Below are 13,659 nucleotides of genomic sequence, written 5' to 3' on the forward strand. Positions count from 1 at the left end.
AAAAAAAATTTAATAATAAAATTCTTAATTGTTTTGCCAACGTTAAGTGTTAGCTGTCTGTTAATCAAAACATTAAACATTATTTATCGCGTTTAAATGTGCAATGTGTTCGTTACACATTTTCCCTGTGTGTTAACATCAGTAATTATGTTAGTATAATGTCTGACTTGACTCTTGTTAACATATTTTGCCCCACCCACAAACACATGATTAGACTATCAGTCAAATATCGGCAATATTCTAAAATTCCGATTCGACTATGAAAACCTTAGTCGGGGACACCCCTAGTAGAAGCCATAGTAGATTTTCATGTAATTAGGGGCCGAGCATCAAAGGTGCATAGGCAACTATTGTATCCGATGGCGTTATTATTTTTGTTATTTTTCTTTTTCTTTGATTCCTTGGCTCAAGTTGATTAGATTACACTATATGATATAATTTTCCGTTATTTCCCTACTATTTTGAATTTGATGAAGAACTTACTTTTTCGAACTCCTCCTAGGCTGTTGCTCTGATTTTCATGAAAATTGAACCAGATCATCTTCAGACGATGCTGAAAAAAGTTATGGAGTTATTAAGTTGATTTTTTTAAAAACGCGTGACCATTTTTTGTTGTGGTTGTGAAAATAGGCATAAGGCTGTATCTCCTCAATGGTTAATGTATTCAGACCAAACTTAGTCCATGTCATCACAACCATGACCTGAGATTACATTTCAGTGCAACACCACCTAGTGGCCAGAAGATATGAACAATTTCGATTTTTGCTTAAAATGTTTGAATGATTTGACCATAAATAATAACTGGTCTTTAGATTCAGTGGAGCATGCTGAGTTGAACCATACCCAATTTTCCCATGGCATTGTAATGAAATGGGTCTCAAAATATTTCTTGGGTCATGCCAAGGACAGAGATACCAATTATGCAATTATAGTCGACTGAACAAAAGGCTATAAAATACCAAGGAGGTATAATTTTGAATGTGGATAAATAAAAGGCTCAATATGGCCACTCTATCTAACGAAGCCCTGCCTTCTGAATGAAGGAGCCAATCACTAATCAGTAAAGTAATCGCATCTTTTCAAAGATGGCCGTCCAAGTGACGTGAATTGTCTTAAAGGGACTTTGACCGAACTTACTGTTTTCCATTAAAAATTTTCTTAAAAACACACTTTTTTACTTCGTCCTAGATCATTTGTCTGATTGTCACCAAATCTGGGTCAAATTTGAGTATGCTGACAACTAGTTGTGGATTTTGTGTCAATAGATGAAACAACAAAGTTGAGGCATGATGCCACAATGACTCTGCAGTTGTATCTCTGCAAAGCTTTGAAATATTGACACCAAACTGTGTGTGTGTCATTGTCACCTCACCCAGAAAATACCACATTGATTTGAAAACCACCTATTGTATAAGTGCCACCTATTGGTCAAAAGTGACAAGCCATTAAAATCACATTACTAGAGGTTTAAAGCCATTTTGACTCCGATCAATCTAAAATGGCAACTCATTGTTGCAGCTGGTCTGATGCTCCATGCCATAATTAGCTCCTCATTCTGCCTCCTCATTTGTGGTTGTCTCCTTGGTTGCTGTGTTTGTCTGTTACTTTTGTCATTTATGAAATTATATTTATGCAGATTTTTTCCCAATAAATAAATATTTTCAAAATAAATATCTAAATGTCATGAATGCATGACAGTTATTAAATTATTCTTACAATTATTCAAACATTATAGAAGTTACCGGAACATTTTTCTAATAATTATAGAAACATTACAGAAGTTACTTTACCTGGCTGTAGAAGATTAAACTTGATATTTTTCTCAAAAACACAGAATCTCCCCGAAGCCACGATGAACCAGAGCAAAATAATCCACCACAAGATCAGATTCCCATCATTATTTTAAGTCTGTTGACTGTTGCGCTGTTTGCTGCCGTGATAGGTGAGTTAAAAAGTCAAGGCCATAATATATTTAAACCATGTGATGTAAAGATATCTAAGCTTTACATTTTTTTTTACATTTATTATAGATATTATAGACGATATAAAATAATTAAAACATATTTCTAATAATTATATTATAAATTATATATAAAATAATAATGAATTATACATAAATCTAATATTTACGTACAGTTTTGTTTGTATTCCATTTATAGATGAATTTAGCAGCATTTAATCAAAAATTGTGTTATTCTAGGTCTATTAATGATGAACCATAAACTGTCTAAGAAAATTCCTAAATATGTCAATTTTCATCAGGTAAGATGTTTCTTATTGCTGTTTATGTTAAAATGTTGGTTATTATCACTGCTTTTACAAACCTTTTATATTCCAGAAAACAAAACAAGAAATGTTTAATTAAATAATTAATGTGTAAACATGAAGAACTGGCTTGATAAATGGACATAAAGTTCTAATGTTGGATTTTTTTTTTTTTGTCATTCGTTTAGATTTCTACAATGAAGTTTGGTGAGAATAACAGAGGAAAAACAGATCCTTTATATCTAGAGGTGCTGCCAAATATCTAGAGGTCCTGTGTGAAACAGTGATTTGTTGCTGTTTGCTTCAAATGAACAGAATTCTGCGCTGCTTAAACATGTAATGAAATTATTTGGGCTTGTCTGTTCATAATAAAACATGACTAAAATCTGTCTGCAATTAAAATGTCCATCAAGTTTTATAATAGCATTTGCTTTTGAGTAATATGCTTTGTAATGTTTTTTATTATTTTTTTATGTCTTTCTGAGTTGCTAAAATCTGATTGTATTGGGATGCAGTAACAGTAAGAGTTTATTCGCTCTCCTGTTTGATCATGTGGCAGTGAATGTAATATGTGAATGTAACAAACACACAGCTTTTCATTTCACAAGACATTAACTGATGGACTGGAGTGGTGTGGATTACTTTTGGATTATTATGATGATTTTATCAGATGTTTGGACTCTCATTCTGCAGACTCACCCATTCTGAATGAATGAGTGAATTTAGGGCAAAATGTGACTTTAGATTGACAGATTCAATATGGTTTATCTTTTGTATCTTTTTATTTTCTTCTGTTAAACACAAAAGGAGAAATGATTGGTCACTGGGGATGAAAATCTGCTTCTGTGTTTCTCAAAGGACAGAAATACTAGATTATGAGCCAAAGGAAATCTATTGTAAACAGTTCCCTTTCGATACTTCACTCACACTGTGTATAGGGAAAAGCTCCTTTTTTCCTCGATACTGAAGCCTTTTTTCAATCACGCAGTGCAATTGCACTACCATTAGTTTAATCTGTAAACTTTTTGAAACCAATGACATCGCTGCGTAGCTGTGCGAGTCTGTGGCGATGCAGCGCGCCAAAGCCCGCCAAAATGGTCTTGGCGAATGGCTACTTAAGCAGGCAAATCACCATAGGAAATCAGATATCACTCCTTCAGTGATGACTTCACTTCGCTGGATCCCGACTGAATGCCTTCGCAGGAACAAGCTTTCGCCGTCAGAAGAGCGATTTCTAACACCGTTTTAACGGTGCCGGCCATGCCACACCACAGCTGTGGCACATTAGCACCCGGATTTGGGTGAGCTCACGCCGGCTCAGCACCCGCATGCCTCACCCTCTCCAATGAGAAAGCCATCCCCTCTCCTCTTCTCATGGACAGAGCAGCGTCCCTCAGCTGATGAGAGTGACCTCGTCTCTTTTGGCGGATCGGAGGATGAGCTGCTTGATAACTCCATGTCACTCACGGCTTCTGAAAAGGAGGATTGGGCCGGTGATTCTGACCCTGCCCACCTGCCGTCACTGGATCCCATCGACGCCAGAGCTGGGATGGACGCCAAGCTTCTCCGCATCCTCTCCAAGGCCATCGAGGAACTTCAGCTGGAGTGGGCTCTCCCTGAAGAGCTGATGCGCAGCAGGCTGGATGAGTGGCCCCCCGCCAGCGCTCTGCCCCATTCTTTCCTGAGGTTCATGATGAGCTAAACAAGTCGTGGCGCAACCCCTACACACCCCGCCTACGCACTTCCTCCTCTGCAGCTCTCACCTCAGTAGACAGCTCTCAGGAGAAGGGCTATGAGGAACTGCTGCCCCTGGACAAGGCTCAAAGCTGCTTCAGCACTGCACACCATGGACATATTGCAAGTGTTCCAGACAAAGATTCTCCGTTCCCTGGATGAGTCTAGCCCTCATGAACCTGGTTTCCGCAACCTCCGCAGTGCCACGGATTTGGCCCTAGGGGACACAAAAGCCACGGCCCAGGCCATCAGACGATCTATGGCCAACCTGGTTGTGCTGGAGCACCACCTCTGGCACAATCTGACGGAGATTAAGGAGAGCAACAAAGTGGCCTTTCTCGACGCCCCAGTCTCTCCATTCAGTCTCTTTGGGCCAGCCATAGAAGGTTTCACAGAGCACTACACTGCAGCACAGAAGTAGTCCCAGGCCATGCAACACTTACTGCCCAAGCACTCCAGCTCTGAACCGAGTCGCCCCAGGACTGTGCCGACTAAGCACCAGAGCAAGCCTGTCCCTTCTACCTCCCAGGTGGTGCCCCCTAAGGAGCAGCACCCTGCTCACCCCGCTAATCGGCCTAAACCTCCTAGACGTCAGGGCCCCCGGCAAAGGATTGTGCTGGACCCGATGCCCTCTAAATCTGATCGTTGGGGGAAAAGAAGAAGGGGCAAAGTCCTGCCGCCACCGGACGACCCCCAGAAGCTCTTTCGACTGCCGGCTATGCGACCTGGGCCCACCGTTGTTGCGTCCACGCAAAGCGCCATTATTATGGCGAATGCAATAAATATTTCACATTTTCAAAAGGAGAGCGGTTTTCTTCTTCCACACTCATCAGTGTTCAAGCCCCTAGTCACTGGCCTGGCATCTGACATTATCTAGCCTCTTGTCACGCGGGCTGAGGCCTGGCAGGCCATCCCCGGAGTGTCCAAGTGGATGTTGGGGATTTGACGAAAGCCTGATGGCCGATCCACCTGAGGCAGGACCTCCTCTCTCAGGCAAACAGGACAATCTGGCATTCACGGCCAGAACTCTGGGCTCTGCATGTATGGTCCCTCGATTGGAGCCTCTAACCCCCTCTGGGATGTGCTACACACCATTGCTCAGGCAAGAGCCCCGTCTACAAGACGCCTCTACGCCCAGAAATGGTCAGTCTTTGTTGACTTGTGCTTAGCACAAAACGAAGACCCTGTTGAATGTGACATATCTCCGATACTGTCATTTATCCAAGAGTGTCTAGACAAGGGTCTTACACCTTCCACACTCAAGGTGGATGTAGCAGTCATTACATGGTCCTATCACTGGCCAATCTGTTGGTCGAAACAGCCTCATTGTGTGTTTCCTGAGAGGTTCTAGGCGGTTAAAGCCCCAGCGTCCTCTCACCGTTCCCACTTGCGACCTCCACATGGTCCTCGGAGCACTCAAAGGATCTCCCTGACCTTCGGCCCCTAATGCTCAAAACCATTTTGCTACTTGCTCTTGCATTGGTCAAGCATGTTGGTGACCTACAGGCCCTCTCAGTGAGCCCTGCATGCCTTGAGTTTGGGCCCAATAACTTGAAAGTCATTTTAAAACCCAGGCATCACTGCATGCCTAAAGTACACCTCGACGCCGTTCAGAGCACAGGTAATTTCCCTCTTGGCTCTGCCTCCTTTGTCAGGTGAGCGAGAGCTGGATGTACTCTGCCCAGTGAGGGCTTTGAGAATATACATTGAGCGGTCACAGCCATTCAGGGAATCTGACCAGCTTTTTGTCTGCTTTGGGGGCTGCACCAAGGGGTCTTCGGTCTCAAAGCAACGCCTCTCATGTTGGATAGTCGACACTATCGCTTTATGTTACTCCTCCATGGGCCTTGAGTGCCCCATAGGAGTAAGACACCACTCCAATAGAGGGTTGACCACTTCTTGGGCTTGGTCTAGTGGTGTCTCTATCAAGGACATCTGTGAGGCGGTCGGCTGGTCCTCGCAGTCCACTTTTGTCAGATTATATAACCTGGACATCCCGACCTTACACACTTGGGTTCTTTCGGTTTGATACAACGGCCTCTATCAGACGCCGTGATCATGCCACCTCTAGGGAGTTAGCTCCCTCTTAGCAGTGTAGCTTTAAGGGTTCAACGGCTCCGGCTCTCTCACTTATCCCCTGGACCCCAAGGTGTTCAAGATAAGCTTTTTGTTGTTCTCTACCGTGGCACAGCACGTTTGAGTTCGTTTGAATTCGACACTGCAGCTTCAGTGTCGTCTCTTCAGTCGTATGAACTGAATTCCTATGTCGATTTGCCTGCTTATATAGCCATTTGCCCCGCCTATTTTGGTGGGCTTTGGCACGCTGCATCACCATAGGCTCGCGCAGCTATGCAAGCACTAAACCAATGGCAGTGCAGTTGCACTGCGTTATTGAAAAAAGGCTTCAGTATCAAGGAAAAAAGGAACCAAGGTTACGTTCATAACTGCACTCTAAAAATGGCTGGGTTAAAAATAACCCAATTGGCAACCCAGCACTGGGTAAATATTGGACAGAACACATGCTGGGTTAAAGTAACCCAGCATGCTGGTTTACACATTTTAACCCAGCATGCTGGGTTATTGAGAAAACCCAAGATAGAGTCATTTTTACCATTTGTGGGTTTGCATTTTTATGATTCTGGGTTATTCTTGCTGGGTTATTCTCATAATTTCACTTTTGCTTAACAAAGCAATCATGGATTAATAAATAATGAAGAATACAGGTTATTTAGACTGTAAAAAAATATTTTTAATGCCATCTGACATTAAAAAATTTGTACCAATGACAAACAACATGGAATTTTCCCTTTTTTTGTTTCCAGCAAATGCAAAATAAATAAATAAAAATCACAGAAATACATTTGCAATAAATAAGAAAATTATTTCTGAATGACCTGTGTCTAGCTGTTTAACTATTACATTTTGAGATTTTTAGCTATTTAAATACACAGTGAAATGACATTGACAATTAACATTCTTTAAATTTAAATGTAAAATCATTTAAAGATGTCCTTAAATTTATATCAAGTTTATAAAGACTCCTACGTAGGTAGATGTGCACTGCTTAGGGTAGTTCAACATATAGTTCACCCAAAAATGAAAATTCTGTCATTTATTACTCAACTTCATGTCGTTACAAACCCGTAAGCCCTTCGTTCATCTTCAGAACACAAGTTAAGATATTTTCGTTGATATTCGAGAGCTTTCAGACCAGGGTGAATAATTAGTGACAATTTTCATTTTGGGGTGAACTATTGTCAAACACTTAAGCTCTGAAGCAAAGATCTACACCTCAGAGCAGTGTACTCCGTTATAGAGCCTGTCTATGGAAGGACAATTTTCAAAAGGAATTGCTAATTATATTTTCAATTGCGTTTTCCACATGTGACAAATTGTGACAATCCAAACACAATTGCAAATCTTGAACAAAAACAGTTTCAAAAACACTGAACAAAAATTACGGTTTCAGTTTTCATGAATGCACAGTGACTGCCAAATTTCAAATGGAAAAACAAAGTCAGTTTGTAGCTGTATTTTCCATGTATTATGAGTAATAAGCCTGTCATATTGATCAAATACTGCATCATAGCAGCTTTACAGTATTAAATAGGAAAATAGTGTGTAATAATGCAAAGGGACAAAAGTAAACACTCAGTTTTCAGTTAAAGTCAATTCGTCATTGATTCAGTGATGTATCGTCCCTCTGTGCAATCAAGTGGATGATATCGCTTGATATTAATTGTCCCCAACTAAAGAAAAACAAGGAACCAAAACTCCATCGGTGACAGAATGGAGAAAAATCCTTGGGAGAAACCAGGCTCAGTTGGGGGTCAGTTCTCCTCTGACCAGACGAAACCAGTAGTTCAATTCCAGGCTGCAGCAAAGTCAGATTGTGCAGAAGAATCATCTGTTTCCTGGTGCTCCTCTGAGACAAGGTCTTTACAGGGGATCTGTATCTGGGGCTCTAGTTGTCCTGGTCTTCGCGGTCTTTCAGGGATGTAGAGGTCCTTTCTAGATGATGATCTCCATCTGATCTGGACACAGACTGGATACGGGTGGCTACGGTGACCTTGGAATAAGAGAGAAACAGACTAATGTTAGCATAGATGCAACATAAGAACAAGTACATGAGGTTTTATGAATTACCATGTCTGTTTTTCCACTGTGTCGCACATGTTACCTGCCAAAACTCAAATGGAATCTTTAGCATCTGAATTTCCATTGCCTCACATTGAAAACTGTCAATTTTTGTCAGAGGTGGGACCATACTATGGAGAGTGTTTGTATTGGGAGGTGACGTCACTCAAAGACAACTGTGCAAAATGCTTTGAACAATGGAGGTTAAGGCACTACTAAAGGCAGCTGCCGCTCCGAGAGATGTGTGATAAAGAACAGACAGTGCAACCCGGATCTACCTATATTCTTGGCACCTCACACAATAAATAATTCTGTCATTTTTACCCCAAATGCAGCTACTATCCCCTGCTAACCGTTAGAGCCACATGGTACTATTGGTCAATATTCACCATTAACCAAATGCTTTTCACCGGAGGAATAAAATATAGGGTAAGATGCAGCTAGGTAAATAAGAGTAGAACTGCAATGTTGTTTGCTGACGTGCATCAGAGTGCAAACAGTGAGAGATTTGGGGTAAAAACTACAAAATATCTCCCAATACAAACACGCCCCATAGTATAGTCCCACCCTTGACACAAATTGACAGCTTTCTGTGTAAGGCATCTGAAATAAAAATGCTTTTCAATTGAGTTTGGACTATTTCACAATGTATATGTCCACATGTGGAAAAATACAATTAAATATACAATTTGCAATTCCTTTTGAAAATAGTGCAGAATATCCTTACCTTTCCATTGATTATGATCAATGCCTGAGAGATCTGCTGTCATTTTTAAATCACCACAACAATTGGATGGGGTTTTGTGGACTCTGCTCAGTTAAGGAATTCCATGTTTGTTCCAACCTTTAAAATAAAGTTTAAAAAAAAAAGAAAAAATACAAATTGTTTTAATAACAGTGATTCAGTTCAATTAACTGTGTGAAGTTAATCATGAAATTGACCCATCATGATTATGAGTTAAATTCACCTATGAGTTGGTCTACAGAAGCAGAATATGATATAGTGATTGGCTGAAAGGTGTGCTTTCAAACTGTCTAATCAATGGTATGTTCCAGTCATTATAAATCACAGTTTTATGTTAATATGCTGGCTATATCAAACACACAGTCACTGGCACAGATAAGGGAGATCACACTGCATGCATGCGCGCACACAGACATTTCTATGACAAGTCACGTAGGTAAAACAGTCCATATATAAAAACTTATAGATGTACCAAAGTGATAAGGACAAGTCAAAAACACGATCTGGAAAATTAATATATGATGTTTACGCTCATAAATTAGGTACATTCTGGTGCAGCTTTAACTATAGCACGAATTAAAAATATATGTGCGTTTAAGTTACGTGAGGGTTAACGTTAGTTGATTATCACAGACAATTATGTAAAATGTATAATAAACACGAACTTACCGTTAGACGCCTCAATAAGACTGCACTCGACGAGTTTTTCTCTCACAAATGTATCCATGCGCTTTTCTGACAGGAAAAAAACACATTTTGAATTATAATTTGTATGTAAAAAGACTTTATAAACCACAAAAGCATCAAATCACTTCACTAACGCGGCCAGCGTCACTCGCTGTGCGTGGCCTGCGTGCGCGCACTTTGAAATGCCCTGAGACGTCGATTCTTTTCCGGGAATCACTTTGTTCGAGAATTACTGAACCGGTTTACTTGAACTGGGTCGTTGGTTCTTTTAGACCTGCGATCCGACTATATTGTACGTAATTTGTATGATTTAAATGTCGATATGGACAACTGCAGGCGTTTACATTAGAGCAGAAAGTCGTATTCACTTTTTGAACTCATTTGACTCACTTAAATATCAAATTCACTTTTCAGTGTCAGAAACTACTTTTTCCTCTATTTTCACAGGTATTCGCATATTTCAGCCATCAGTCACTGTCTGAAACTTAATAAAACTTTATTAATCTGTCGTCTCAGATACCTTAACACGATTATGCGAGTCGCGTAACGTAGGTTGGCCGTTTGAGGTAAACAGTTCATCATTTAACGTAAATAATGTTGGCCTGTAGACGTTTAACAGTATTGTTGCTGCAAAAAAAAGTTATAATTCTGCCAATTTAAAATAATTATTATTGAAAACATTAAATAAACTTACCTTAAAACAGTTGAAAGCCGTGGCTTTAGCCCGTTGTTCTTCCAAAATGACAGTTGGGGAGCGATTTAAACATCTTCAAGGCGCGTTAAATAACCCAGCGCTGGCCTGAAACAACCCAGCGACGCAACCCAGCAGGTTTAACCCAACACCTGGTAAATTGAAACTACCCAAAAGTGTTTAAAAACAAATTAAATAACCCAACAAAATGACCCAAGAGACTCAACCCAGCATTTTGGGTTAAAAAATAACCCAGCCGTTTTTAGAGTGTGACTACATTTCATGTATGATGTGACCGGGTAGCGATTCCTCCATAATGATCAGTAAAACAATAACCAGGCACTTCTTAGAAGAGTTAAAATTAGAGGTGCACTTAAAATATAAACATAAAAGTAAACTTGACTTATACTTACAAAAATTCTAAATATATTTGAGCTATACTCCTAGAATCTGTGTTTTCATTATTATACTTTGGAGGGCGCTAGTACACATCTTCTGCACAGAATTTCCAAAAAAACACAAGTGAAGAAGAAAAAGGAAATACCAGATACTAACTGAGGTAAACTCTCAAGAGTTTTATCAATAAAAAGGTTAAAAGTAAACGTTTCAGCAAATGTTTTATTATGAACAGACAAGAGCAATTCATTTTTTTAAAGTCTTTGGGAATTATAATTTCATTACAAGCATCTCTCAGTTCTGATCATTTGAAGCAAACAGCGATAAATCAACACAATCTCTCAGTAAGAAGTGGTTTTATACACAGAGTTTGACTGAACTTGTAGATATTCAGGATCTGTCAGTGCTGCTGGTCTTAATGGATGTTATTCCTCAGTCATACTCACTGAAGTTCATGTCAGACTTCTAAATAAATGATAGAAAAAAATATATATTAGCAGCTTATTTATGTTAATAAAGACACTTTTATTGCTTGGCTAACTAAATTTGTTCTTGACATTAGATCTCAGTTATATTTGTATATATGTGACCCTGGACCACAAAACCAGTCGTAAGGATAATAATACATAATATGAAATCATCTGAAATCTGATTAAATAAGCTTTCCAATAATGTATGGAGTTGGAGGGTACAATTTTTTTGTAGTTGTAGAGAAAATCACCTTTAAAGTTGTCCAAATGACTTTACATAGTATATTCATAGAACATGATCTTTACTTAATATCCTATTGATTTTTGGTATAAAATAAAAATGTATCATTTTGACCCGTGCTACTTATGACAGGTTTTGTGCTCCAGGGTCAAAAACGTACAGCAGTTCATCACTTACCAGCGGTGTGCAGTCTGATACCGTCACTGATCTTTAAAGCCCAGCCTGCTTTTATACAGTAATAAATTCCCAAATCATCAACACTGACATTATTGATTATCATTTCGCTCCTGTCTCCCTCTAAATATTTGTTCCGGTATGTTTCATCATAATAATCAGTCTCTTCAGATCCGAATGTTCGCATTATCATCATTGGACGAGCTGGCAGTTTCATCAAAAACCATATAGCGGCTTTACATTTAAACTCACAGGCTAAAGTCACATTGTGTCCTAGAAGCACCTGCTGATCAGTTAAAGCTTCTGTGGACTGACTCCACACACACAGACCTGAAGAAACAGAAAACAGATGATTGAGATCATCTGATCATGACAGAATCACACTCAATCACACAGAAATAAACTTACAGAGCAGAGACAGCAGCAGTGTCTTCATTCTTCAGCTTGTTGAACTGTGTTCAGGTTAAACTTGTGTTCAGGTTGAAGTTTATAGTGTCTCTTAGAGGAAATGCTACTGCTGAGCTGCAGAAAAGACCAAATGAACCAAATGACTCAGTGACATGAAGCAAGTCCAACCTGATCCTTTTACTGTAAGTGATGCACAAATCAGGATCAAATATACATAATAGCTATTTTAATTAACAAAAAAAAAAAAAAAAAAATTCTAATACAGAACAAAATAAGTTTGGAGAAACAGCTGTATAGGACGCATCATTTTCTGCAGCTTCATCAAATTATGTTAAAAATAACTTTCTGGTTGTGATTTCTGCTCATTCCAGACCAAATGAACAGGTACATGAGGGACAAAACTATAATACAAATATATAAAAGCAATCATCTGTAGGCTGCAGGTATTGAGTTTTACTTCAGTGGAAATTGAAATCGTTAAAATATTATAAAATGTAAAAGCTTTTCAAATGTTAAAAAAAAAAGTGCTCCTGTAGCTCAAGTGGTAGAGCATTGCATTAGGTTGGGGATTCGAATCCCAGGGAACACGTTAGGAGAAAATTGTTAACCTGAATGCATTGTAAGTCGCTTTGTATAAAAGCGTCTGCTAAATCCATAAATTTAATTTAATTTTTTAATTTAATTTTAATGTATTTATAACTTTTACCCTATTATTATTAGCCTATCATGTGATGTTTTGTTGCTGTCATGAGGTTTTAGGTTCTTATGTGTAAATGATGATGACATGCTTAGTCCGAGACACATTTTATGAGGAAGTGATGCAATTCAGTTCCATTAAGGAGTGGATTTTGGATGATTCAGTTTCCTTAAAAACCCGTGTAACCTCCAGATGTGGACACACAATGTTCACTTCCTGTTTGCTGTGCAGACCAGATTTCATCAGATACCAAAAAAGAGCATGTCAGCTGTTCACGATTTAATGACTAAAATAATCTTTCTTTATTTTTATGGGATGATATCACAAATACTAAGACATTTGTTGGGGAAAGTTACTTTGGAAAGTAATGCATAAAAATGTTGCATTACTCCATAAAAAAGTGTAACTTTTACTGTTTATGGAAAGTAATGCATTAATTTATTCTGCATCACTTTTTGTCACCTGGGCTAGGCTTGCTTATTCTTTAAAAAAAAAAAAAAAAAAAAAAAAAAAAACAAGAGTTTTGGCAACTGTAAAGGCCCTCTTACACCACTGTTTCAGGCTGAAGGAGATGCTTTTGGTCTCGCTGACTCCCAACTTCTGTCAAAATGCAGGGCGCAACATGAACACTTAAGGAAGCTCACTGAACATAGGTCTACTTTCAACACTGAACTTTTAACACACTCATTTTTAATAAATACAGTCAATAACTAGCTGCTGTGTTTGAATGAAGCAAGAGTCTGCTGTAAGATACAAGAAACACAAAAGACAAGCCAAAATTATTACAATTTAAAAATATAAGCTCTGTCTGTGATGGGAAAGCTGAATGTTTAGCAGCTTTAAAGTCTTAAATGTCAAAATCATTCAAATGTTTATGTTAGTCCTCAAAACTAAAATATATTGTTTTTGAAAGATATTTCCTATTTAATATTTCACAAAAAAGGAAGTGAAAATTGTGTCTAAATTTCAAATCAAGCTTATCTGAAGGTTGCACGGTTGTGAAACATGATGGAT

At 38.9% G+C, this 13,659-nt stretch overlaps 1 protein-coding gene and 3 long non-coding RNA genes across 6 annotated transcripts in view; 1 reads left to right on the forward strand and 3 right to left on the reverse strand.

Moving 5' to 3' along the window:
- The window catches only part of LOC127988042 (uncharacterized), a 43,408-nt gene that overhangs the window by 5,036 nt on the left and 24,713 nt on the right, over window positions 1-13,659 (forward strand). For 2 of the 3 annotated variants that reach the window (XM_052590561.1, XM_052590560.1), the window contains exons 3-4: window positions 1,835-1,942; window positions 2,201-2,262. In XM_052590561.1, the coding sequence (XP_052446521.1) occupies window positions 1,835-1,942; window positions 2,201-2,262 (170 nt within the window). Of the gene's footprint in view, window positions 1-1,834; window positions 1,943-2,200; window positions 2,263-2,453; window positions 2,889-13,659 lie in introns of those variants that run through there. The other variant, XM_052590559.1, reaches the window with a different exon arrangement.
- The window catches only part of LOC127988050 (uncharacterized), a 39,881-nt gene continuing 26,840 nt past the window's right edge, over window positions 619-13,659 (reverse strand). Inside the window, exon 2 of the long non-coding RNA XR_008161501.1 lies at window positions 619-701. This is a non-coding gene — a long non-coding RNA (uncharacterized LOC127988050). The remainder of the gene's footprint in view (window positions 702-13,659) is intronic.
- LOC127988046 (uncharacterized) lies at window positions 6,199-12,048 on the reverse strand. Its single transcript, XR_008161497.1, has 4 exons — window positions 11,949-12,048; window positions 11,544-11,870; window positions 10,534-11,120; window positions 6,199-6,448 (listed from the first exon to the last, which is right to left on the reverse strand). It is a non-coding gene; the product is annotated as an uncharacterized LOC127988046 (long non-coding RNA).
- On the reverse strand, window positions 6,453-10,513 carry LOC127988047 (uncharacterized). The gene is made up of 3 exons (XR_008161498.1): window positions 9,551-10,513; window positions 8,864-8,980; window positions 6,453-8,068 (listed from the first exon to the last, which is right to left on the reverse strand). It is a non-coding gene; the product is annotated as an uncharacterized LOC127988047 (long non-coding RNA).

This window comes from Carassius gibelio, chromosome B22, assembly GCF_023724105.1.
Source record: "Carassius gibelio isolate Cgi1373 ecotype wild population from Czech Republic chromosome B22, carGib1.2-hapl.c, whole genome shotgun sequence".
Classification (NCBI taxonomy): Eukaryota; Metazoa; Chordata; class Actinopteri; order Cypriniformes; family Cyprinidae; genus Carassius; species Carassius gibelio.